The sequence below is a fragment of the Cynocephalus volans genome, chromosome 7 (assembly GCF_027409185.1).
Source record: "Cynocephalus volans isolate mCynVol1 chromosome 7, mCynVol1.pri, whole genome shotgun sequence".
Lineage (NCBI taxonomy): Eukaryota > Metazoa > Chordata > Mammalia > Dermoptera > Cynocephalidae > Cynocephalus > Cynocephalus volans.
In genome coordinates, this window is record NC_084466.1 from 134,934,230 (window position 1) to 134,959,229 (window position 25,000).

General features: G+C 37.7%; 1 protein-coding gene across 1 annotated transcript in view; it reads right to left on the reverse strand.

Annotated features, from left to right (window-relative positions):
* CFAP43 (cilia and flagella associated protein 43) overlaps window positions 1-25,000 on the reverse strand; it is a 125,885-nt gene that overhangs the window by 32,349 nt on the left and 68,536 nt on the right. Inside the window, exons 13-20 of the mRNA XM_063103441.1 lie at window positions 23,517-23,657; window positions 22,478-22,650; window positions 21,123-21,272; window positions 18,933-19,063; window positions 16,858-17,005; window positions 14,688-14,780; window positions 13,832-13,909; window positions 1,184-1,309 (exon numbers count right to left, since the gene is read on the reverse strand). Coding sequence (XP_062959511.1) covers window positions 1,184-1,309; window positions 13,832-13,909; window positions 14,688-14,780; window positions 16,858-17,005; window positions 18,933-19,063; window positions 21,123-21,272; window positions 22,478-22,650; window positions 23,517-23,657 — 1,040 coding nt within the window. The remainder of the gene's footprint in view (window positions 1-1,183; window positions 1,310-13,831; window positions 13,910-14,687; window positions 14,781-16,857; window positions 17,006-18,932; window positions 19,064-21,122; window positions 21,273-22,477; window positions 22,651-23,516; window positions 23,658-25,000) is intronic.

The window sequence follows — 25,000 nt, forward strand, 5'->3', positions numbered from 1 at the left end:
AGAATTATTAGCAAACTAGCTAAGAATAATATTTCCTGGATTTTAAAGTGTCTTTTTTATTATTTCTTTTAAATTTTTATTTATTTTATTCATTGACATTATTCAAATGACTGTTTAATTTGCATTTTTAAAAATTCTGATTCATTGAGTTAATGCCTAATGCAGTTTTAAACTATTTTTTTCCCAAATAGACAGCTCTTTTGGCATATCAATTGTCAGAACCTGCCTGGTTCCCAGCCCATTCAACTCTCCTCTCTCCATTCCTGAGGCTACTTGATCAACTGCTCCAGACTCAGTCCCCAATAACTGTGTTCAGATTGTTGTTACTGGCCTTTGGTCTTTTTCCTATTGTTGAGATCCTGGCCGGGGCTAGCTAAGAGCCTAGTCTCTTTAGGATTGGGATCCCTGACTGGTATGTGCCACTAACGCTTCCCAGGAACTAGCAATCTGCTCCCAAACATGCTGAAAACCAGTTGGGTTACGGTGCCGTGTACTAACATTGTTTTCTCCTGGACCACTAGTGCGTCCAATCCAGTGCTGACAACCTCTTCAAACCTCAGATTTCAGGAAAAATAAATAACGTAAGAGAAACTAGCATCTGAAGACCCTGTCTCTGCACCAAAACCTGCTTCTGAGAGCCATTAGAGTAGATGATGCTCAAAGAGTAGAAGGATCAGCGAGTACAGGGAGACAGATTTCACCTCTAATTAAGCAAAGCTTACTCAACCAGAGAGGTCCAAAGTTGGCATGAGGTGGATGAGGAGACTTCCCAAAATGTTCAAACATGTAATGGAAAATGGTTGGCCTGGGGGTCATGCAGCAGACACAAACACCAGATGTCTGGCTAGCCTGGATACTCTTCTTTCCCTAACCCTAAAATTCAATGATTCTCTGACTCATGATACTCACATCACTAAGTTTGCTTTATTCGTATTATTCATGGTGCCCTCTAATGGAAAAGTTTTAGTTATATTCACATTAGCTCCCTTTTCTATTTTCTTGTTACTTTTTCATTATAACTTTATGGTGGCTATTTTTCCTTTCTTTCTTTCTTTCTTTTTTTTGTTTTTGCATCTGGCCAGTACCAGGAAACAAACTCTTGACCTTGGTATTACAAGGCTGTGCTCTAACCAACTGAGTTAACTGGCCAGCCCTATGGTGGCTAAATTAAAATTTTCCATACCTTTGACACTTCTTTCTCACTTTCATCTCTCAGTCTTTCCAGTTCCTCAAGATCCAGGCCAAATTCCTGTTGTTCTAATTTTGCAATCTTATCTACTTTTTCATTTTCTTCCATCATATTTAAAACCTGAATTTTAAAATAAGAAAGGATGGTGACAAGTGAAGAATTAAATTTTAAAGAAATTTATTTTAAGTCTCTTTAGACAGCAATCAATAAAAAATAGTATTGTGTTTATTTAAATGTACTACTGAGTAAAGAATTAGAATATGGGCTTATTGTGGTTATTACAGTTTCAAGATTTAATCCTTAAACAAAAAATGTATAAGTTCACCACTTCAATGAATGATATTAAAGGACTGTGTGTTAGGTGTACTAATGGAATTGCGGTTATGTGTTTTAAGAGTTCTTATCATTTAGAGATACAGAATAAAATAATTAAAGATGAAATTATGTGATGTCTGGAATTTACTTCAAAATAATCAGGGGAAGGGATAATAGACAGGAATATAGATGAAACAATATTGTCCACTGGATTTATTATATTATTATTCTCTCCACTTATATATATATTTGAACTTTTCTACAATAAAAATTACCTTTAAAAGTTTTTTACTTCAAAAATTCAGGGGCAAAGATGTACATTGCAACACATATGGCAAAGAATTAATAAGAGAGTACTTCAAAAAGTTCATGGAAAGATTCACATTATCTTTTAACATTTTTGCAGGAACTTTTTAAAGTACCTCATACTTTTCATATATAAAAATCCCTTATAAATCAACAAAAACAAGGCAGACAACATGATAGAAAAAATGGGGACTTTAGTTTCAAAGTAGTGGACTGAGAATGGGCTTTACAATCTCTTCTTGCCCCAAAATATAAAATTAAGAGGAAAAAAAGTATAACAGGTATATAAACTCATATTGCAATTAAGAAGAAGAAGAAGAAGAAGAAGAAAAAGAAACAGGATCTTTGAGGAGAATGGAAATTGTAACACCTGAAAGATGAAAATCAAATGAATCTGAAGGATGCATCATAGCCCCAAATGTGCACATGACAATACTCAACAAAAGGTAGAAGCTACACCAGATACAGGAGCAAGGGGTTATCTAAAAGTCACTAGCAGAGTGATGAGTTGGGGGTAATGCATTAGAAACAGGTTATGGATAGAACCTGCATGTACTCCAACCTGATAAAGCTCCTTGGGTGGGTATTTGCCTCCGAGTAGAAGCAGCTGGAATGAATATTTGGGTGGGAGAAACAGGATAATACCCAAGGAATCTGTCGGTGGCTAGAAGAAATGGAGAACACCCCCCCAAGATATGCTGCCAAGACACTTCCCAACACCACCCCTACCCCTTTTACTGGAAACAGACTAGGATAGCTGCTAAAGTCGGATTTCCTACCTTCTTCCCACACAAAAGTAGAAGAATAAGACTGATAGAAGAATACAATGGATCCATAGCTTTGCATCAAGAGTTTTTCAAGGGAAAAAAACCTTGAATCTCTAATTCTATATTCATCAAACCATCATTCAAATGTGGGGCCAAATTAGAGTAGAGTCATGTATAGGCATTCGGAGGTTCAGAAAGTTCACTAATATCCACTTCTCTGAAAGGATTATTAAGGATGTACTGAAGCCAGAGGGAAGGTAGGTAGAAAGACTTAATAAGTCTAAATAAGATTTACATGTTTTAAAAAGTTTTTAAAAATAGCAATGTAGAACTATAACTCCAAATGATATCAATGAGAGATGGGAGAGGGGGGCATTGAGGTAGAGGAAAATGAAAAAGTAAAAAGCAACAACAAAAGCACACTAGGGTTCTTGTCTTACCTGGGAGGTAGATATGGTACAGTGCACACTAAACCAGAGTTCTACAACTTTAATGCACCTCTGGATCATCTGGGGATCTTGTTAAAAGCAGATTCTGATTCAGAACATCTGGGATGGGGTCAAGATGCATTTGTAGCAAGATCCCAGGTGATGTCAATGTTACTGTGCTCTGGACCACTGAGCAAGAAGGCACCAGGGATGTTAGAAAACTAGAAGGTCAAGCATGTGGGTTAGAATTTCAAAAATAGAAATAGAATTATGGCTCCCAAAGTTGTAAAGAAAAACAGAACAATAGTAACAAAAAATGCACAATCAATCCAAGAAGATAGGAAGGAGGGAAAAAGAAATAACAAGAAAATATGTTAAATAGAAAACTCAAAATAAAATTATAGTTCAATGATTACAACAAATGTGGCTAAACTCACCTATTAAAAAATCTTAGGATTTACAAAAAACAATCCAGCTGTACACTGTTACTAGGATGGAAGAAAGTTGAAATTAACAGAGTGGAAAAAGATATATAGGCAGGGCTAAGAAAAAGAAATAAAGCAAAAAAAAAAATTAATATCAGAAAAAAACAAAATGTAGTTAAGAACACTTAAAACAGACAAATGTATATATTTCACAGGATAAAGGATGTTACTCCCTTTAAGTGATATATCAAAGAGATTATGCACATTTTTGCATCTATTTTTGCATAGATATTGTAGAAATATAAAGATAGACTGAACAATCTCTAATAAGATCCTAGAAAACAACAGTTCAAATAGACAAAAACATAAACATGGATATAAAGAACCTAACAGAATTAGATTGATCTAATAGGAATTTAAGGAACTTCATTATATCCCCCTAAAAAAATAGAAATTAAAATATTCTTTGCAAGCACACATGAAAAATTTACAAAGAGTGACCGGATACAAGGCCACACATACCATGATGAAATAAAGTTCAAAATTAGCAACAAAAAGATATATAAAACAATCTATAAACAATAGACCAAATAGTCTAGAAATTAAAAACAGACAAATGCATATACTTTTCTAAGTAACCCTTTGGACAATTGATCAAAATGAAATTAAAAATGTTTAATTTTTAATTAGGCTGCCCAGTTAGCTCTGTTGGTTATAATGCAGCCTTATAACACCAAAGTCATGGGTTCTGATCCCTGTAGCAGCTAGCCACCAAAAAAAAAAAAAAGTTTACAACTAAGTAGTAATGAGAAAATTGCAAATCAAAATCAATGCAATGTAGTCAAAGTTGTACTCAGAGGAATATTTATTACCTTGCATGCACAACAGTAAAAAAATAGTAAATAAACCAAGTTTTCAACTCAAAAAAGTAACAAAATGAGGACAAAATAAACCTGAATGAAGTGAGGAGGAATGAATAAAATTCTGAGTTGATCAAATGAACAGGTATTAAATTACGTATAATATTCTCTTATAATATGGAGTCAAATCAGTAAAACCATACCTGATTCTTTGAAAATGTTAATAAAATAGAAAAACCATTAGAAAGTGTAATTGATAAAAAACATAGGAGGCATAAATATACATATTAGGAATAAAAAGAGAGCTGTAACTGAAAAATCAGAAGAGACTTGAAAATTAGAATATTACATAATTTTAAACTACAGATTTAAAAATCTAGATGAGATAAACAATTTTCTATGGAAATATGATTTATCAAATCTATACTTGAGAAGAAATAAAAAAATATGATAATTCTAATGACCATAGAAGAACTTGAAACAATAGGAAAAAATCAACTCCTGCAACAGACATCAGGCCCAGACAGTTTGTATGTTTGGGGAGGTTGGATGCAGGACTGAAGAGGTTGCTGGTTTGTTTACCAAATTTGGAAAAAAAAGGAAGAATTCCCATTTTATATAAATTGTTTCAGAGAATGAAAAAAGATAATTACTCAAATTACTTGATAAGGCTAATATAATCCAGATACCATCATTATACAAAGAAAGAACAAGAAAACTAGATGAATATTACTTATGAATAGAGATATAAAAATCCTAAATAAAACATTAGCAAATTAAATCTCATGTACTACTTAAAATGACCAATGTGTATCTGAGGAATACAAAGAATACAAGGAATTTGATAAAATTCACAATAAAATTCACAATAAAAATTCTGAGGTAACAAGGGATGAAAAGGAATTTCTTTAACTTGATAGAGGGTATCTAACAGAAACTACAGCAAAAATCATACTTAAAAGTTAGACTCATTTTCTTTAAGGTTAGGAAGATGACAAGTATTTCATTTTCATGACCACTATTTAGTTCTGAAGCCTTTGTCATAGAAAAGAAAAATAAATTATAAAGATTAATAAGGAAGAGAGATATTATTTTCAGAATATTTGATAGTCTACCTAGACAATCCAAGACAATCAACTGACAAAATAGTAGAACTAAAAAGATAATTCAACAAGGTGGTCAATAAAATCCATAACATTCGTATATACCAGTAATAACCAATGTAATAAAAAAATTCCATGTACAAAAGCAATACAAACTATAAGATACCTAAAATAAACCTAACAAGAAATTTACATAGTCACTTTTGTAGAAACTATAAAACTTCACTGAAGAATATTTTTAAAAAATTGAGTAAAGCCAGAAGGCAAAAGTGTGCTTAGGGACCTCACTAGGAGCTGTGGACAGTGTCCCACCCAACAGAATGCAGGAGGGCACCTGGGGACCACAGCCCCTGCCACTGCTGCAAACACCACTTCTGCACGGGTGGTCCATGACAGTCACTTCCATAGCCACTGCCACAACAAGGGCAGTTCACCACCACAGTAGCAGCCATGGCCACTGTGCAGGCAGCCTGCTGGCCACTTGACTATATTGACACAAGTAGACTTACCAGCAGAGTCTGGAAAAAGAGGAGGAAGGCTCTCTCCTCAAATCTCACTCCAGAGTATTAGAAGCAACTGCTCTACCAGATGACCAGACACCAATGTAGATACACTAAAAATATTAAAAACCAAGAAAATATGACACCACCAAAAGAATACAGTAATTTTCAAGTACCAGACCCCATAGAGCAAGAAACCCTTAAAATGACTGCCAAGGAATTCTGAGTAACAATCTTAAGGAAACTCAATGAGACAAGAGAAGACTCAGTTAGACAACACAATGAAATGAGAAAAAAGTATTCAGGATATGAAGGAGGGAATTTATAAAGAGATTAATTCCTTGAAAAAGAATGTAGCAGAACTCCTGGAACTTAAAGATTCTTTCAACAAAATTAAAAAATACATAACCAAGAACTTAAGCAGTAGGTTAGAGCAAACAGAAGAAAGAATTCCTAATCTTGAAGACAGTCTTTTTAAAATAACCCAGGCAGACCAAAAAAAAAAAAAAAAAAAAAAAGGAAAGAAAAATGAATTTAAAAAATGAAGAAAACCTAAGAGACCTAGTAGTAGACAACCTTAAGTGCACAAACATCCAAATCATGGGTGTTCCATAAGGCAAGGAGAAAGGAAAAAGCATTGAAAACATATTTGATGAAATAATAATGGAAAACTTCCCAGGTATAGGGAGAGACATGGACTTTCAGATCCAGGAGGCTCAAAGGTCCCCCAAAAGGTTCAATCCCAAAAGATCCTCTCCAAGACACATTATAGTCAAACTGGCAAAGCTCAAAGTCAAAGAATCTTAAAAACAGCAAGAAAAAAGTGACAAGTCACCTGTAAGGGATTCCCCATCATACTAACAGCAGACTTCTCAACAGAAACTCTACAGGCCAGAATAAAATTAGATGAGATGATATATTCAAAATACTGAAAGAAAAATACTGCCAGCCAGGAATACTATACCCAGCAAGGCTACCCTTCAGAAATGAGGGAGAAATAGTGTACTTCCCAAACAAAAATGGCAGGAGTTCACCACCACACACTCGGCCCTGCAAGAAATTCTCGAGAGTCCTGTATCTGGAATCTGAAAAATGATAAGCACTACCATGAATACACAAGAACAAAACCCACTGGTAGAACAAAAATGTAAATGAGAAGGAGAAACTAAATCTCACCACCTCAAAAAACAACAAACTTTGAGGACAATCAATAAAAAGAAGAAAAGAATAAAAGATATTTAAAACATCCAGGAGAAAGTTGGCCAAATGCCATGACTAAGACAATACCTTTCAATAACAACCCTAAATATAAATGGATTAAACTCCCCATTAAGAAGACACAGACTGACCGATTGGATTAAAAAGCTAGATCCAACTATATGCTGTCTCCAACAGATTCACCTCACCTGTAAAGACATACACAGACTAATAGACAAGGGATGGAAAAAAAGATATACCACACAAATAGAAATAAAAAATGAGCAGGAGTAGCTATTCTTACATCAGATAAAGTAGACTTTAAACCAAAACCCATAAAAACAGACAAAAAAAGGCCATTGTATAATGATAAAGGAATAAAATCAATCCAGCAAGAAGGCATAACAATTATAAATATATATGTATCCAACACCAGAGCACCCAGATATATAAAGCAAACACTATTAGACCTTAAAAAAAGAGATAGACCCCAGTACAATAACGGGTGGGGAACTGAACACCCCTCTCTCAGCATTGGACAGATCACCTAGGCAATGATCAACAGAGAAACAAACACAGTATTTATGCTACACTTTAGAGCAATTGGACCTGGCAGATAACTACAGAATATACATTCTTTTCAACAGCACATGGAACATTCCTCAGGATAGACCACATGTTAGGTCATAAATCAAGTCTCAACAAATATAAAAAACTAAAATAATTTTTTAAAAAGTATCTTTTCAGACTACAATGGATTAAAACTAGAAAGCAATAACAAGCAAAACTCTAAAAACTATACAAATACACAGAAATTAAACAACATGCTCCTGAATGACCCATGGGTCCAAGAAGAAATTAAACAGGAAATCAAAAAATTTCTTGAAAGTAATGAAAATAAAGACATGTCATACAAAACCCTGTGGAATGCTGCAAAAGCAGTAGTAAGAGGGAAGTCTGTTGTGATAAATGCTTACATCAAAAGAACAGAAAGATTTCAAACCAACAACCTAATGCTATTCCCCAAAGAACTGAAAAAACAAGAGCAATCCAATCCCCAAATTAGTAGACAGAAAGAAGTAATTAAGATCAGAGAAAAACTAAATGAAATAGAGACCCAAAAAATGATACAAAAGATCAATGAGAAAAAATGTTGCTTTTCTGAGAAGAAAAACAAAAGAGAGAAACCATTAGCTTGCTAACAAAAAAGACGACAAAAGACCCAAATAACAAAAATCAAAAATGAAAAAGGAGACATTACAACTGATACCACAGAAATACAAAGAATCATTAGAGACTATTATAAACAACTCTGTACCAGCATATTTGAAAACCTGGAGGATATGGATACATTTCTGGACACATACAAACTACCAAGACTGAACCAAGAAGAAATAGAACAGAACAATAACAAGCAACAAGACTGAAGCAGCAATTGGAAGTCTCCCCCCGCCCCCAAAAAGCCCAGGACAAGGTGGCTTCACTGCTGAATAACAATTCTCAAACTCTTCCAAAAAAATTGAAGAGCTGGGAATACTTCCAAACTCATTCTAGGAGGCCAGCATTACCCTGATACCAAAACTAGAAAAAGACACAATAGAAAAAGAAAACTACAGACCAATATCCCTAATAAACACAGATGTGAAGATCCTTAACAAAATGCTAGCAAACAGAATCTGGCAACAGATTTGAAAAAATAATACACCATGAATCAAGTGGGATTCATCCCAGGGATGCAAGGATGGTTCAACATATGAAAATCTGTAACTGCGATATATCACAGCAACAGAATGAAGGAAAAAGAAAAAAACATATGATCATTTCAATAGATGTAGAAAAAGGATTTGATAAAATCCAATAACTCTTCATGATAAAAACACTCAACAAATTAGTTATAGAAGGAATGTACCTCAAAGCAATAAAGGCTATACACAACAAACCCACAGTTAATATAATACTGAATGGATAAATATCGGAGGCTTTTCCTCTAAGATCTGGAAAAAGACATGGATGCACACTTTCCACACTCTTATTAAAAATAGTACTAGAAGTTCTAGCTGTCACAATAAGGCAAAAGAAAGCAAGCAATAAAGGGCATTCAAATCAGAAAGGAGGAAATCAAACTGTCCCTATTTGCAGATGACATGATCTCATACATAGAAAAGCCTGAAGTCTCCACCAAAAATTACTAGAACTAATAAATGAATTCAGCATAATGGCAGGATACAAAATCAACACACAAAAATCAATAGCCTTCCTATATGCCAACAATGAAATAGCTGAAGAAGAAATCAAGAAAGTAATCCCATTCACAATAGCTACCCAAAAATGAACTACCTGGGAGTAAATTTAACCAATGAGGAGCTGAAAGACCTCTAGAATGAAAACTATAAAACATTGGTGAAGAAAATTAAAGTGGACATGAATAAATGGAAAGATATCCCATGTTCATGGGTTGGAAGAATTAACATTATCAAAATGTCCATGTTACCCAAAGCAATCTACACATTCAATGCAATTCCTATCAAAATACCAATGACTTTCTTCACAGAAATAGAAAAAAAGATCGTAAAACTTGTATGGAACCACAAAAGACTCTGTATAGCTAAAGCAATCTTGAACAAAATTGGAGGCATCATACTTCATGATTTCAAAATATACCATCAAGCTATAATAACCACAATAGTGTGGTACTGGCATAAAAAAAAAAAAACAAGTTGACCAAAGGAATGGAATAGAGTGCCCTGAAATAAATCCATACACTTATAGCAAATTGACTTTCTTTTTTTCTTTTTGGCTCCCCGCTGGTAAGGGGATCTGAACCCATGACCTTGGTGTTCCCAGCATCATGCTCTCCCATGTGAGCTAACCAGCCAGACCCAGCTCATTGATTTTTGACAAAGGTGCCAAAAATATACAATGGGGAAAGGACAGCCTCTTCAACAAATGGTGCTAGGAAAATTGGATATCCACACACAGAAGATTGAAACTAGATACCTCTTACCATAGACAAAAATCAAATCAAAATGGATTAAAGACCTAAGTTTAAGACTCAAAACTATGAAACTACTAGAAGAAAACACAGGAGATGTTACACAAAATGGGAGTGGGCAGAGGTTTTTTGAATAAGACCACAAATATGCAGGCAACTAAAGCAAAAATACACAAATGGGACTACATCAAACTAAAAAGCTTCTGCACAGCAAGCACACTATCAACAAAGTGAAGCAACAACCTACAGAATGGAAGAAAGTGTTCACAACCTACACATCAGGTAAGGGGCTAATACCCAGAAAATACAAGGAACTTAAATGACTCAACAGAAAAAACAAACAAACAAAAAGACAAAAAGCGCCCCCAAATAACTCAGTTAAAAAATGGGCAAAGGCCCTGAACAGACATTTCCCAAAAGAAGACATACGAATGGCCAACAGGCATGTGTAAAATGCTTAAAATCACTAAATGTCAGAGAAAAGTAAATTAAAACCACAATGAGATATCTTTTTATTCCAGTTAGAATGGCTATTATCAAGACAAAAAATAACAAATACTGGTGAGGATGTGGAGAAAAAGGAACTCTTCCACATTGCTGGTGGGTGTGTAGATTGGTACAGCCACTGTGGAACACAGTATGAAGGTTCCTCAGAGAACTAAAAATAGATCTATCTCATAACCCAGCTATCTCACTACGGAGTATATACCCAAAGGAAATGAAATCAATATATCAAAGACGTGTGCACTCCCATGTTCACTGCAGCACTATTCACAGTAGCCAAGAGATGGAATCAATGTAAATGTCCATCAACAGATGAATGGATAAAAAACTGTGGTATATATGCACAATGGAATACTATTTTTTAAAAATGATATCCTATCATTTTCAGCACCATGGATGGAACTGGAAACCATCATGTTAAGTGAAGTAAGTCAGGCCACAGAAAGACAAATACCACATGATATCAATTATACGTGGAAGCTTGAAAAAAAAAAGTGGTTCTCATAGAAGTAGAGTAGAATAATGGTTACCAGAGGTGGGCGGTGGGGGAGGGAGGAGGAGGAAAAGTGGTGGACTGATGGATATAAAACTCTGCTATCCACCTTAAGTGAATCATTGTGCAGTACATGCATGTATTGAAACAACATGCTACACCCCACAAATATGTACAAATAAATGTTAAAATAAAAAATATCTGATAACTAAAAAAAAAAAAAAGTTAAGCTACAAGACAGAAGATATTTGTAGTAGGTTGAACCATATACCTGCAGAAAATATTTGTAGGTTGAACTATATAAAACAGCAATTTCATGCATTCAAACTAATAATAATGGCTACCTCTAGATCTGCCTCATGCTCACCTTCGTGCTCTATTTCCCTTCCAGCTTCCTGGGCTAAATTCAAGCAATGCAACCTTAGAAGCCATGTGCTAAGGATAGCAGGGTCTCCAATAGCCCTGGGTCTCTGAATGACTGCATGGAACAGAATGGCTGCTGACTTGAACATGCGCTCAGGACTGTTATATGAGAATGAAATAAGCTCATCCCTATGCCATTATGTTTGTCAAGTTTATTTGTTACCATAGCCTAGCTAACCCTAATTAACATAAATACATACACATTTAAAAAAAAACTTCTGAAATCAACAGGAAAAAGACCAACAACCCACTAGAAAAATGGACAAAGGATGTGAACGGGGAATTCACAGGAGAGGAAATACGAATAGTCTTCAGAGATATGAAAAGTTGCTCAAACTCATTAATAATCAGGAAAATAAAAACAAAGGAGAGGGATTTGCCAAAGGAAATAATTCAAGAACATTTTCTAGGACTGAAAGACAATAGTTTCCTGTTAAAATGCTCACCAAAGTCTAGCACATGAAAGAGGAAAAATACCTGGGGTCCTGGTAGGAAACAGGACACATTCAAAGGGAATAACTGAAGAGAGAGGCTTTTAAAAAACATTTGGCAGGGTAAGGAGAACCAGCAAGGTGTGATAAGGCATCTTGGGCTGCCGACCATGGGCAGCTATCACCACTCCTAGGTCTGAAGGGCAAGGGTTGGGTGTGGTCACTGGAACCTGGAGAAACCAGTAGCTGTAGGACAGGGATGGCAATCACTAGCAACTCAACCCCACAGGGAGGAAACTGAGAGAATAAGAACCCTGACCTTGGTCTCCTGCCCTCTAATCCATGCTCTGAGCCCCAAGAGGCTGGCCTTTATGGACAGCAGCGATGGGCTCTCCTGCTGATGCCACTCATTGGCTAAACCCAAGTGCAAGCCAGAAGGCGAGAGATCCCATTGTTGCTGCCCATAAAGGCCAGCCTGTTGGCTGAGAGCATGGTGGAAAAAGTGTGGAGAGTATATCTACACCAGCAATATCCTTCAAACATATCAAGGTGCATAACTGTGAAATTTCTAAACACCAGTGATAAAGAGAGGATCTTATAAGTTTCCAGATATAAAAATCTGGTTACCTACAAAGAATTGGGAATATGAAAGGTATCAGATTCTCTAAAGCAAACACCAAAAGCTAGAAGACCATGGAGCAAATCTTCAAAATTACGAGGGGAAATCGTTGCACACCTAGGCAAACCATCAAATGGATGTGAGAGTACAATAAAGACATTTTAAGAAAAACCACATCTCAAAAAATGTACTACTCATGTGCTCTTTCTCAAGAACAGAGCCAATGCATTTTACAGCTCTAGGGGGCAGGCCCCATTTACATTGGATTAATTTAAATGGAGCCCAGAAGCTCAGCTACATTATAAAGGACATTCCCAAGCATGGAGCAACACAGCAGTCCTGTTTAGGAAGCTATTGAAAGATGCTCATTAACAAAGAAAAACACATGGGATCCAGGAAATAGAGCTCTAACTTGGGAGGCAGTTGAGAAGATTTCTGAGGAACATGGACAAGAGAAAGAGAAGTCCCTAGGACATTATCAATGTGCCTGGTCTACAGAGCAAGGTGCACAGACTGGAGCTGCAAGATGAAAATCTCTAGAGGGGAGGTTGCAAGAAAGAAAAAAATGCACTCACAGATTGGTTACCTCAGATATTTGACTGTACGGACATGAGTTTTCCAGCATTTTGAGGGAGTATGAATTGGTAATAAGTACATGGAAAGGCTTAATCCAAAACAAAGGTAATTATTAATTCCAAGAAAAATAAAGTTGTAGAAATGGAAATGTAATCATAATATACCATGTGGCTCACCTTTGAAGAATAGTGTGCATACTAAGTATAAATTTATACGTATGTTGTACGTACCAGGAAGCCCATAGTTAGTGTCAAAATAGCAACATCAATAAATAGCAGTATTAAGAAGACTATTTAGAAAGATGGAAATAAATAGCCAAACAAAAAAGCACAGAGAATTGAAAACACTTACCTCAGGAGTACAGTAATCAGAGTGATAAGAAGTAGGGCAGGTGCTGCTTTAAAAATGTTGTTTTTAATTATATTTACTCTGTATTATTTAATTTGTAAAAATGTAAATGTATAACTTTGATAAAATTAGCATTAAAAAAACAAATAATACAGGGTTTTGGGGGGAAACCAGAGAAGAAAACCACTATTTATATAGAGTGTGGTATTATTCTGTTAAAGTACCCCAGAAAACTGAGCTTATGGGCAGAGAAAAAAAGGGGGATAGTGCTGTGTTGAAAGAAATAAAGTCTGAAAAGTAATTTTAGACCAAGGGCCAAATGTATTACTGTAGTGTATAAAATCACAACACTCACAGTTTTAGCAAGTACTTTGATTCTGTTTTTTATTTCTTTCCTTTTCTGGGAAAACAGTTTAACCTCCTTTTTGATGGCCTGAAATGGGATAAATTTATCACTTAAAGGAAGATAAATCATAGAGAGAGAGAGATGATAGATGGATAGATAAATAAATAAGATAGATAGATACATAGATAGCACTTCTCTTGAAAAAGAAATGAAACATTTCTGAAGTCTAATAATATAGAGTATATATGAAATAACACCACTGCAATACCTTGCTTAAATCTAACTATTACTATCTAAGTGACCATATTGAGGCAACTTGAAACTGATGTCCATTATATGGCCAATGGGGGGAAAATAATTAAGTAGTAAAAACTTAAATAGTGAATAGTTGACAAAAGAAAACCAGTATACTCTTTTACTGGGAACTTGAGTGAAACTAGATAAACGGGCCACATCCAAATGCAAGCTATTATCAGCCTGCTAGCTATGTCACCTTCCTGAACATCTGAAGCCACGGACCCCTTCTCCTGTTCCTGGGCCATGCCTTTTCTTTAAGTCAAGCATCCCCCAAAACTCACTTCAAAATAGAGTATCACTGTTCATGCTCTGCTTTGGCCTACTTGGACACTTTTGTCGGGTTTCATGTTAGCCTAAGTACAATTCTTAAAGCTCATATAACTTAATCTAAAAGGCTGGGTTGTCTTTAGGGTGTATATTTGCATTCAGGAAACACGTATGGCGTAACACTCTGCCAAGTACTACCTCACTCTACCTTCTATCTTTCTTGTAGGTTTCCACAGGAAAATAATCTACTTGGCACATGTACAGAGCGTTATTTCAACCTTATCCCATGTTTTACAAATACCTGCTGGCTTTTTTGTTGTATCCAGGGAATTTCCTTCATAGCATCATCTGGGACTAATTCCTCTTGTGAGGAGTCAATGCTTAACTTCACGTTCTGAGGTAGCTTAGAAGAAGACAGACATTTGTAAACTTAGAATTCATCAAGTTCTTCTCCTTCCACCCCACAACATATAATTGCTTTGAGTTCCTATGCATTTGTTGCATTCTTTTTATAATACCAAACATTTTGCCTACTCAAGATGTAGTGTTTTATTAATTTAATTTCTACCAGTCTGTCCTTATATCAGCCACACGTTTCACTGAGAAAGTGGAAATGATCAGACAGGTCACACCATCACCAAATCACTCCTTGCCTTCTTCCTGTTACTGTGTACAAAGTGTTCCTACCTATCCAGGTCTGCCCTGCCATCTGTGCTTAGGATCTTAATCTTTTCCTCCTTCTTGAGGTCTTTACATGTTTATTTAAATCCCATCTCCCTCTGTGTCATCCATTTCTCCCTTTTACCGGATCTTTTCCAACAGTATCCAAACATGCTCTAGTATCTCCTGGTTTAGGAAAACTATCCTCGACTGACCACCACATTCTCCTTTGGCTACTACCCCATTTCTAGGCTCCCCTTTGCAACAAAATGTCTTGAGAGAGTTGGGGACGTTGTACTCTCCTGGTTCTCCTGTAACTTCTCCTGGTGGCCCCTTCTCAGACTCCTGTGCTTCCCTGCAATCTTCTCCTGGCTTCAAGGAGTTGTTCTGTCCTGGTCCCCTCTGTTTCGCATCATTCTTCCATGATGACCTTACCTAGTTTTATGGCTTTAAATTCTATCCACATGCCCCTGACTCCTAAATCAACATCTCCAGTCCTGGCGTCTCCCCAGAACTCAAGCCTCATCTAGCCCACGGCCTCCTTGGCATGTCCCCTTGGGTGTCTTACAGGCTTCTTAAGCTCAGTGTGGGTAAAACGTAGATTGCCTTTTCCTCCCCATAGCTGCTCCCTTCTCCACAGTCTGCCCCATCTCCGTGAATGGTACCATCTTATACATAGTTGTTCAAGCAAAAAAAATCTAGGAGTTGTCCTTGAGTCCTTTCTTTTCCCTCCCTCTCTGTCCAATCCATCCATGAGTTCTATCAACTCTACCTCCGAAACCCACCAGGAATCTACCACTCCTGTCCTTTACCACCTCCATCGTTACCTGGACCTCTGCCATAGCTTACCGAGTCATCTCCCTGTTTCCACTCTTGACCCCTAGGAAACATTCTCCACAGAGCAACAAGTAAGCATTTAAAAAAGGTAAATAAGATATTATTCATCCTCTCCTCAGAACACTTCAATAGGTTCTCATTACATATGAAATAAAATCCAAACTCTTTACCTGGTTTACAAAGCCCTTCCTTCTTACCTGTCACTTCCCACTGCAGGGACCTCATCTCCTACCATTTTCTCCCTTGTTCACTTCAATGCACAGGCTTTTTTCTGGTCCTCACACATCACATGTAAGGTCTTTCCCCCTGTCCTAAGTATCTTGACCCCTTCACCCCCTCTATCTCTTAGCATGGTGGCACCCTCTTTTAACTCAGATCTCAGCTGAAATGTCATTTCCTTGGAGAAGCTATCTGTCCAAACACCATCACATCAATCTATTTTTATTCACTGAATAGGACTTGTTGCTATTCAATCTTTTCTTATTTATTGGGTTATTTATCTGTCTCTCCTTGCCTATCCCCATTCCCATGAAGGCAGAAACTTTTTCTATCTTGTTCATGGCTATAGCCCCTCACAGCCTAGCACTTTATAGGCACTTAGTAAATATTTGATAAATGAATGAATGTTGTTCTCTAGCTAGACACTTCTTAATGTATGCGATATAAAAGTATAGAGAGACTGGTTTGACCAAGCACCAGTATTGGTAGATATTTTTTTCAGGCAAGACTGAATCTTACACTATGGTTTAAATCAGACCTGAGAATGTAACATTTGCAATTGCGTTGAGAAACCCTGAGTATTTTCTCTCAGATGCAGCTTATACTCTTTTTGAAAATCATGTGATACCTGGATAATAAGAAACATTACTAAATATCTGCTTAAAGAAAACCACAAACTGAAAACTTCTATCTTGTTCACAAAGAAAGAAAAAGCAAGCAAGCAAGGTAGCGAGCTAGCTACACTGGAACTCAACTGTGTGTTCAGCTTCGGATCCCAAATCTAAGGAAACTCTTGGTGTTGCCATTAAATATTCATTCTCCTCATTCATGGTGCTGCTCAGAGAAATTAATAGGTGCTGGTAATGGTTAAGAGCCTCACTGGCTAAGTTTCCTCCAAACAGCCTATATTAATAAGAAAGAAAATACAAAGGCTACAAAATCACAATTAAAAAAAAAAAACATTTAGCAGTATTATTTCTAGATTAACCATTTCTATACAAAGAAATACGTGGACAATTCTCTGCAGTACCATGTTTATTAGGACTCTTCTTCTTAGAGGAAAACCCTTTCGTGGGTTCCAGGAAACAACAGGCCTTTTGACCTCTCTAGGGTGACCGCTCCCTCTGTACCCTTACCCAACATGTCCTCTGGACCGCCCTTGGCCACTGCAGAAGAGCCACTGTACCGGCTAAGCCCCTGGAATGGACTAGAATGCACAGTGCTGCTTCACACACATAATCAATCACATTATCAAATTCAGTCCGCATAGTCCCACCCCACATTGAGGGAGGTATTATTCCTTTCACTCAATACACCAGGGCAGCTCAAACATTAGGCACATCAGCATCACCGGGAGGGTTTGTTATACAGGATTTCTGGGCCCCACCTGCAGACATTCTCATTAAAAGTGGATGGGGCCCCAAAATAGACATTTCTAGCAAGCTCACAGATACTGTGGACTCCCACCTTGAATAACAGTGTTATAGAGGACATGGAGGGGTAGTCACATGCCTGAGGTCACAAGCTCTGACGTTCTGGACCAAGGTTTCAAGCCCAGCATCACTTTGAGTCAGGAGTCAGGTGATTACCCTTTACTTCTTTTAATAGGGCTCCAGCACGTGTTTGCTGTTGCCTGTGATGCTTCTGGCTCCTTGACTTTAAAGGATATGTTACAACTGACAGTGCGATACAAGTTGATGTTTCATTCGGGATTCCATGTATAAAACGGGCATGGTGATACAGCCTTCAAATGAGTCTTTGAAATAAATGGCTACCAAAAATATAATATAAAATCTCCACAATATTTAACATTTTCACAATGTTACGGAAAAAAGTCATGTTTTATTACTGCTTTGATCACAGGAAGGCACATGAAATATTATTTTTGACAAAATGACCTGCACGTTGATTAATGATGTCTATTGGCAGATAAGGCAACACTGAAGGTCCAGGCTGCCTTATTTCATGTCACCTTCATGCTCTCTGATCCCTGGTCATCATCTGTATGTTTGGGTAGTGTTTGTTTATTTAGAACTTTAATTTTAGTCTAAGCAAAGTCTAAGTAATTTAATATTATCTAAGCAAAATCTAATTAGGAAAGGAAATGTGTGTGTTTACGTACATACATATATACGTCATGTTTTTTAGGGATATATAGGAGTTTTCTTTTTAAGTTATCTAATGTTCAGAATTGTCCTCATTCCTTATGTTCCTCCAACAGAAGTTGTGGTAGGTAACACTGATCACACTCAGATATCTTAACTATGTCTTTATTTTTTGCATTTTGATGCTTTGGTATCTGGGGCCTTGCTGACCCTGGGGGATTACCCCTCTGAGGGCTAGCCAATCACTGCAGATAGTAAGCAACACGCCCTGGAGCACGCCTTCCAAATGCAAACCAACCAATCCAGAGGCCACACCCCAACCGCCTCCTGTAGTGGACTTTCACACTCATGGCCACCATTTCCCCATCATAATCACCCCAGGGCCAAGTACCAGACAGCTAGGGGCAGCCCCTATACCCCAGAACCCACTGACACCGTTCAGACTAGCCAACCCTAAGCCCCGGTCCAGTCCTTCCTGTGGAAACTATGCTAGAAGCTTTTGTCCACGTTCTCCCTACTCCCCCAGCCATCCGATCCTCCCTGGTGCTTCTCATGTGGCCCCTGGAGTGTGGCATGCCCTCTCCTCTTGGGACCTGTGAGTATAACAAACTATCTGTTCAATGGCAGTCGTCTCCTGGTATGCTGGCCTCGCTGTACTCAAATAAGAAAATCTGTATTTTAAAACACCATACCACATGGGGTTGCTTGCTGTGTACGGTACGTACTTCCATTTGAGGTAGACAAGGGTACCATCATCTCTTCCATTCACCAGAAAGCTTTGTCCATCCATTGAAATTCTCATCAATTGAATTCCATGCCCCTGGTGAGAATGACTTCGACACCGAGCAAATGTTTCCTCAATAGTTTTAGGAGCAAAGCAGAAAAATTACAAATGCAATTCTACCACATGGTTTTCTAATGGGGTTACATGCACTTTTGCTTGTGGATAAATCTTTTTCTATTTGGTAACAGCATTTAGTTGGTATAGAAGTAGCCTTTTGGTAATACACAGCACTTAAAATCCCTAGTTCAAACCACGTTCACCAATACTGATTTATTGTCCCACCTTTGTGTAGTATGGAAGGAGAGGGATTATTTATAACCAACCTAATATAGGAAATCAGAAACTAAAAAGTGAATGAACTTGCTGAAAGCCACAAAGTTAGGGGAAGGGGCCTGAGCAAGCAGAGAAAGCAAATTCAGATGCCTTCAAGAATCAGGCAGGTTTCATATGTATGCAAAGCGGATGAGTGTGATAAGAGTGATGGGCACTGTGAAGAATGAGAGATAACCTGCCCAGGGGTGGGGGGGGGGTGCTAATTAGATGAGTTAAATTGGAACTCAAACAAAACATGTCATCAATTTGGTACATAGGACAACAGTTTAAGTTCCTTCACTAAAAACTGGGATCTCTGTGTCACGTTGTTTCTCTACCATGATGCTTTTTTTTAAATTTAATTTTTGAATAGGCAATACATTCAAATGTTTCAAAGTTCAAAATCTACAAAGTATACCATGAAATCTCCTTCCTGCCCCCATGCCCCAATGCCCAAAGGCAATCAATGTAATTAGTACCTTCAATATCCTGTCACAGTTTTTAATGCTCATGTAAACAAATTTTTATACAAATATAAATTTTACTTATATAAATTATAATATAATAATATATTATGCACATTGCTTTCCCCCTTAACAATCAATATATCTTGGGACACTTTCTCTACTGTTATGTAAAGATTTCCTCATTCTGTGTTACAGCTGCATAATATCCCATATTTTACTTATGTACTGATTATGTACCATAATTTATTTAAGTTCTATTGTTGATGAATATTAAGTTGCTTTTACAAACAGTAAAGAAATAACCTCATATATGAGGTGTTTTGCATGGGAGCATAGGTAATAGAATCATCCAGAACAACTCTGATGTCTTGCCATGGCAGGCCACCATCAGTTATACCATACAATTACAACTCATTTGACTAACAGATGGTGTAGCAGAGTTTGCAAATCATTTACTTAAAAATAATCTCTAAGGGATTCAAGATTATCCCTATATGGTTAACAGGTTTCCCCAATTGTATCCCAAATATGCTTTCTTCTAGAGGTGAGCAAAATGAGCTGGGATGTGCACAACCAGGGATCCAGCTTATCTGTGGATGGTGGGAATGTGTCGTGGGGGTGATGGCAATGCCTCAGATATAGGGGGTCAGGAAGCCGGGTAAGAATCACTGGCCGAATTAAATGATATTGATGGCCAGCACAACTCAGTCTCAAACCCTAGAAAAGGATTCTCCCACCTTTTTGGGAGAAGCAACTGTTTGCACTTTCTCAGAGGTCTGAGGACAACAGAAATCAGAAATGGTAGCAGTGGTGGTGACACTGAGGTCTGCAAGTGATGGAGAAGGACTCAGTAAAGGACCTGCCCACTCCCTTCTGCTCTTCCAGCACTGCAGGAAGCATGGGGGAGGCCCACAGGCCAAGGAGATAGCAGGCTTGCACAGCAATTCACTGTTTCCCAAGCAGTTTCCCATATACCCTCTCACTGGCCCTTGTCAGAACCCCAAAGGGTGAGAGCACAGGAGGCTTCCCTAACTTCACAGGTGAGCACCCGAAGCTCAGTGAGTACCCAAGACACAAAACTAGCTGCTGATGAAGCTGGGCTGGAGCTCATCCTGCCCCTCACTCTTTATTTGCAGATCTCATTCTACTGATTGGAGTTTCCTCCCTCAGAGATGCAAACCTTGGCACAAAAAACACCCGTAAAAATGTTAAGTCATTAATACCATCAGTGGTTTAAAAAAAAAAAAGTTGAGTCAATTTACTTAAGAAAGAGTTTCAATTTCAGTCTAATGGTTTTGTTCCTTATAGGAGTTCAATATATACATCTCATAATTAAAAAAAAAATAGCTTACCAAAGTATAAACATCTCGGACACACAGAATTCCACATTTAGCTATTGTTATTAGCCACCATCCATGTGAAGATAGATAGAACATTCCAGGTCCATAATGTCTGCTTTGCACTTTTTGGTGTGGTTTAAGAATGTAAACACCACTATGTTCCTGCCAATTAAAGAACATGACCACATTATAGGAAAGATCAGGTGAGCAGAGCCTTTGGATTTGCAGATGTGCATACATATACGGTCAGATTCAAATCCACAAACATTGTCATTGGAAATAACCTGATATGAGATAAAGTGGGCACCTGTGTTTGCATCATGTTTCTCATTTTTGTTTGCAAATTAAAGTTTGTTCCTGCAATTAAGGAAGTCTTCTTTATATGTTAGCCTACCATTAAAGATCCCAAATTACACTGACAATTTATATTTTTACTAATCATGTTCATATATCCTCATGCTCAAGTCAAGTAAAGTAGTCACTATTTCCCCCTGCCCCCCCCGCAATATGTCTCCTGCATTCCCACCTCCAATCCTCTGCATGTGTCCTTCCTTTTACCTGCAGTGCCATTCTCCACTCCATCCCCACCAGTCCTGCCCCACCTCCCCGCATCAGCACTGCTCCCCAAGATTGCACACACTAAAGCTCCACGTCTAAATGTGGCCTCTATTCTTCAAAGTCCAGTTCAAATATTGCTTCTTTCATGAAACTTTTCTTGAATCCCCCTTACCAGGAACTTTTCCTTCCTTCTTTGTGTTTCTGTGTCTAATTCAAGCTACTCTGGAAGAAAAAGGCTTTGGCTGAAGATTTGGGGAAGAAGGGAAATAGATATTGGGGCAGGAAGACACGTATCAGTGGGAAACTGAATGGCCAAAGGTCAGTAAGCAGGAGGGCACTGGGCCGGTATGTGCAGCAGGAGGTGACACAATACAGGAGAAGTCTGAAGAAAGAGCAACGATGTGAGGACTCCAGAAACATAGTTTAATTATTTTGTGCAATTTTGCTCAAGGATCAGGTGCAAAGGTCCACTGAAAATCATCTATTCTGTAGCTCCTGACATCTGCGGAATAGATTTTCTAATACTAGATTGTTGTTTTTAAGGCACTAAACTAGTATTGTGTTGTCTGCACGTTTATCTGACAAGTATGATATATATGACATGAGTGTGAGGTTCCCCAAACATATTTTATGATGAATTAACAAGTAACACTAATATGTATCTAATTGAAGGGGATTATATTAGTATAATAAAGCCATTTGTTAACTAGACTATTCTGTTAAAGTAGTCAAGAGTATCATGTCTAATTAATAAGTGTGTCAATCTTGATTGCTAAGATAAGTGATAGCATGCTTAAGTTTTGGCATACTTCTTCAGGGAGAATATAGCTACAGATGTACGGCACTTGATCACAGAAGCCATATATTCGGTTACTTTGAAAGTCCAAGACTGCAGAGGACAGAGTGTGTTCCACCTCGTACAGGTACTTATGGATGAGTTCATCTCTCAGCCTCCCTCTTTCATCAGTGAAGGTTTCAGCAACTATAAGATTTGGGCAAGAAGAGAGAGCACTTACACCATATATTGATTTTATTTTTTTAAGTCATTATGAACAACTATAAAAAGAAAAATAAAATTTTGAAATGCTCCATTAATATTGTAGAGGCTATTAAGTGATAAAAATGATTTAAGAACAACTTGTCTCCCCACTAGAAATACATGAGTATTAAAATATCTTTTGTAAGGCCTAGGTTAATTTCATCGGGTAACTTAGAGACATATCGTTAAGAGAAAGTCATGATGGTGTGGAAATTCTTAATTAAAACACAAAAGTACTTTGAAGTTTTCAGCTCTCGTTTACTCTATAATTACATATTTGCAAAATTGCTACCCAGACATATTTGTCATCTAAAACAAAGAGTATCTATTTTCTCAGACTTTTTAATCCAGAAAGCTTACTTTATAATTTTACCAGTGAAAGTAACTACACTGTAATTTATCTGAATTTAACATCTTTTTATTTTTATTTATTTATTTATTTATTTATTTATTTTTTAAAATTTTATTTTGTCGATATACATTTAACATATTTTTAAAGCTACAAAATAGGAGACTTCACAAAATGACAAATCAATTTGACATTAATGGATGTTGATGCTATTTCTTTTCTCTGGTGACAAAGCAAATTCATGTGTGTTGCAAGGCCTAGAGGAAAGTACATTGCAAATTGTTCAGTTGCCACATTAGTTTTACTTTGTAAAGATGCACAAAAGGTAGACATTTTACCTCTGCACGTGCTAAGAGAAAAAAAAAATACTATTACTAGATGGAGAAAAAAAATAAATAAAAAATTCTAGCAAGGACTTATCTGGACCCCGGACAGAACCGGTTGCTTGTTTCTTCTTTACCTTGTGGTAGTATTGTAGGCAGAGTGAATATTTCCAGCCTGCTTCTTCCTGTTTCTGCAAGTGAGGAAAGCACCATCACTTCCACTATGTCTATTTCCAAAAGAGACACGGTGGATATTTGTAAAATGTCTTTGCCCACCTCTGAAAGCAAACAGAAATCAACACCACAACTGGTCATTGGTAAGTTAAAAAAACTTTTGACTCTCTGATTAAGATATCACATTATAGATCTGTCTTCACTAAATCTTTAGATCCAACTTTACTTACTGGACATTTTAAGTGACCTATAAACATAAGGGGTGGGGACATTTCTGATGAACAGATGTCTGGACCGGCAGATTCAAACCAGCTCCGTTTGCCTCGTCTTTCCCAGCCGGGGTGGCCCTGGAGTCTCCCATCCCTACCACACTTGTCAGCACCCAGCCTGCCCTGGCCCCTCACATGTCCACTCCAACCAGTTTGTCCACTCCTCAGGCTGGATAAACTCAAGCGTCAGTATTCTTTGCATCTGCGGTCAAGGGACTTCGGGTGTGTTGGAAATACACCTGACTTTATATGTCTGCTCCTCTAGAAAGCCAGCTAAACTGACCTCTGCAAGGTGTGCCACACCTGGAGCCACCACGCTTTCATTCCAGATTCACTCTCCCACTCTCCATAGGACTGGGCCACAGGTGGCCACTTTCTCAGGCCCTGGTATCAGCCCTTCCTCCAGGAGTTCAGGAGATGACCTCTCTTACTTAACAAGGTAGACTGAGGACACCTGACATAAAGTCAACCTCAACATTCTTATCCTGAACCTCACATTTTCTTCCAGTCTGTTTCCGTCCTCCCCCCTCATTTCCTGACAGTGATGTAGGAACAAGATTCTGAGCCCATTCTTCCAACCTCCTGTTAGATTGTGCACTGTTGATCATTTTTCTTTATCATCTTGTGTCCCTTCTGGTTCCTTCTATTCATTCCTCAAGACTCCCCTATCTTCAAATAAGAACCTTTAACTCTGCTTCCCCGCAACAGCTACCATCTGATTCTCCTTTCTCTACTGCAAACCTCCTAAAATAGGTTTGCCACTTACAGACTTCATTTTCTTACCTCTATTCCCTGCCTAACCTCTCTGTCTCTTCATTCCAAAGAAGTAATTCTCCCAGGGTCATCTGCTCCTTGGCAAACATCTGAGGGCCTCCTCTCAGCCCTCACCCCACTCGCACGTTTGTCACAGCCCGCACCTTCTTCCAGCCATCCTTCCTCAAGCTCCTTCAGAGGGGGTGACTGCCAGTTCTCTCATTACTCTGGCCCATCCTCAGTTTTCTTCACTGTCTCATCTTCCTCTGTACACACTTTCAATGTAAAATGTGGTCCAGGGTTCTGTTCCCAGCTTCTCCCATCCCATCTCCTGGCCAACCAGATATGTTAAATGGAATATTTAGGCAGGTGTGCATTCACTCTGAGGTCAGCCACAGGCCCTGCCACACACAGTGCCATCTAAT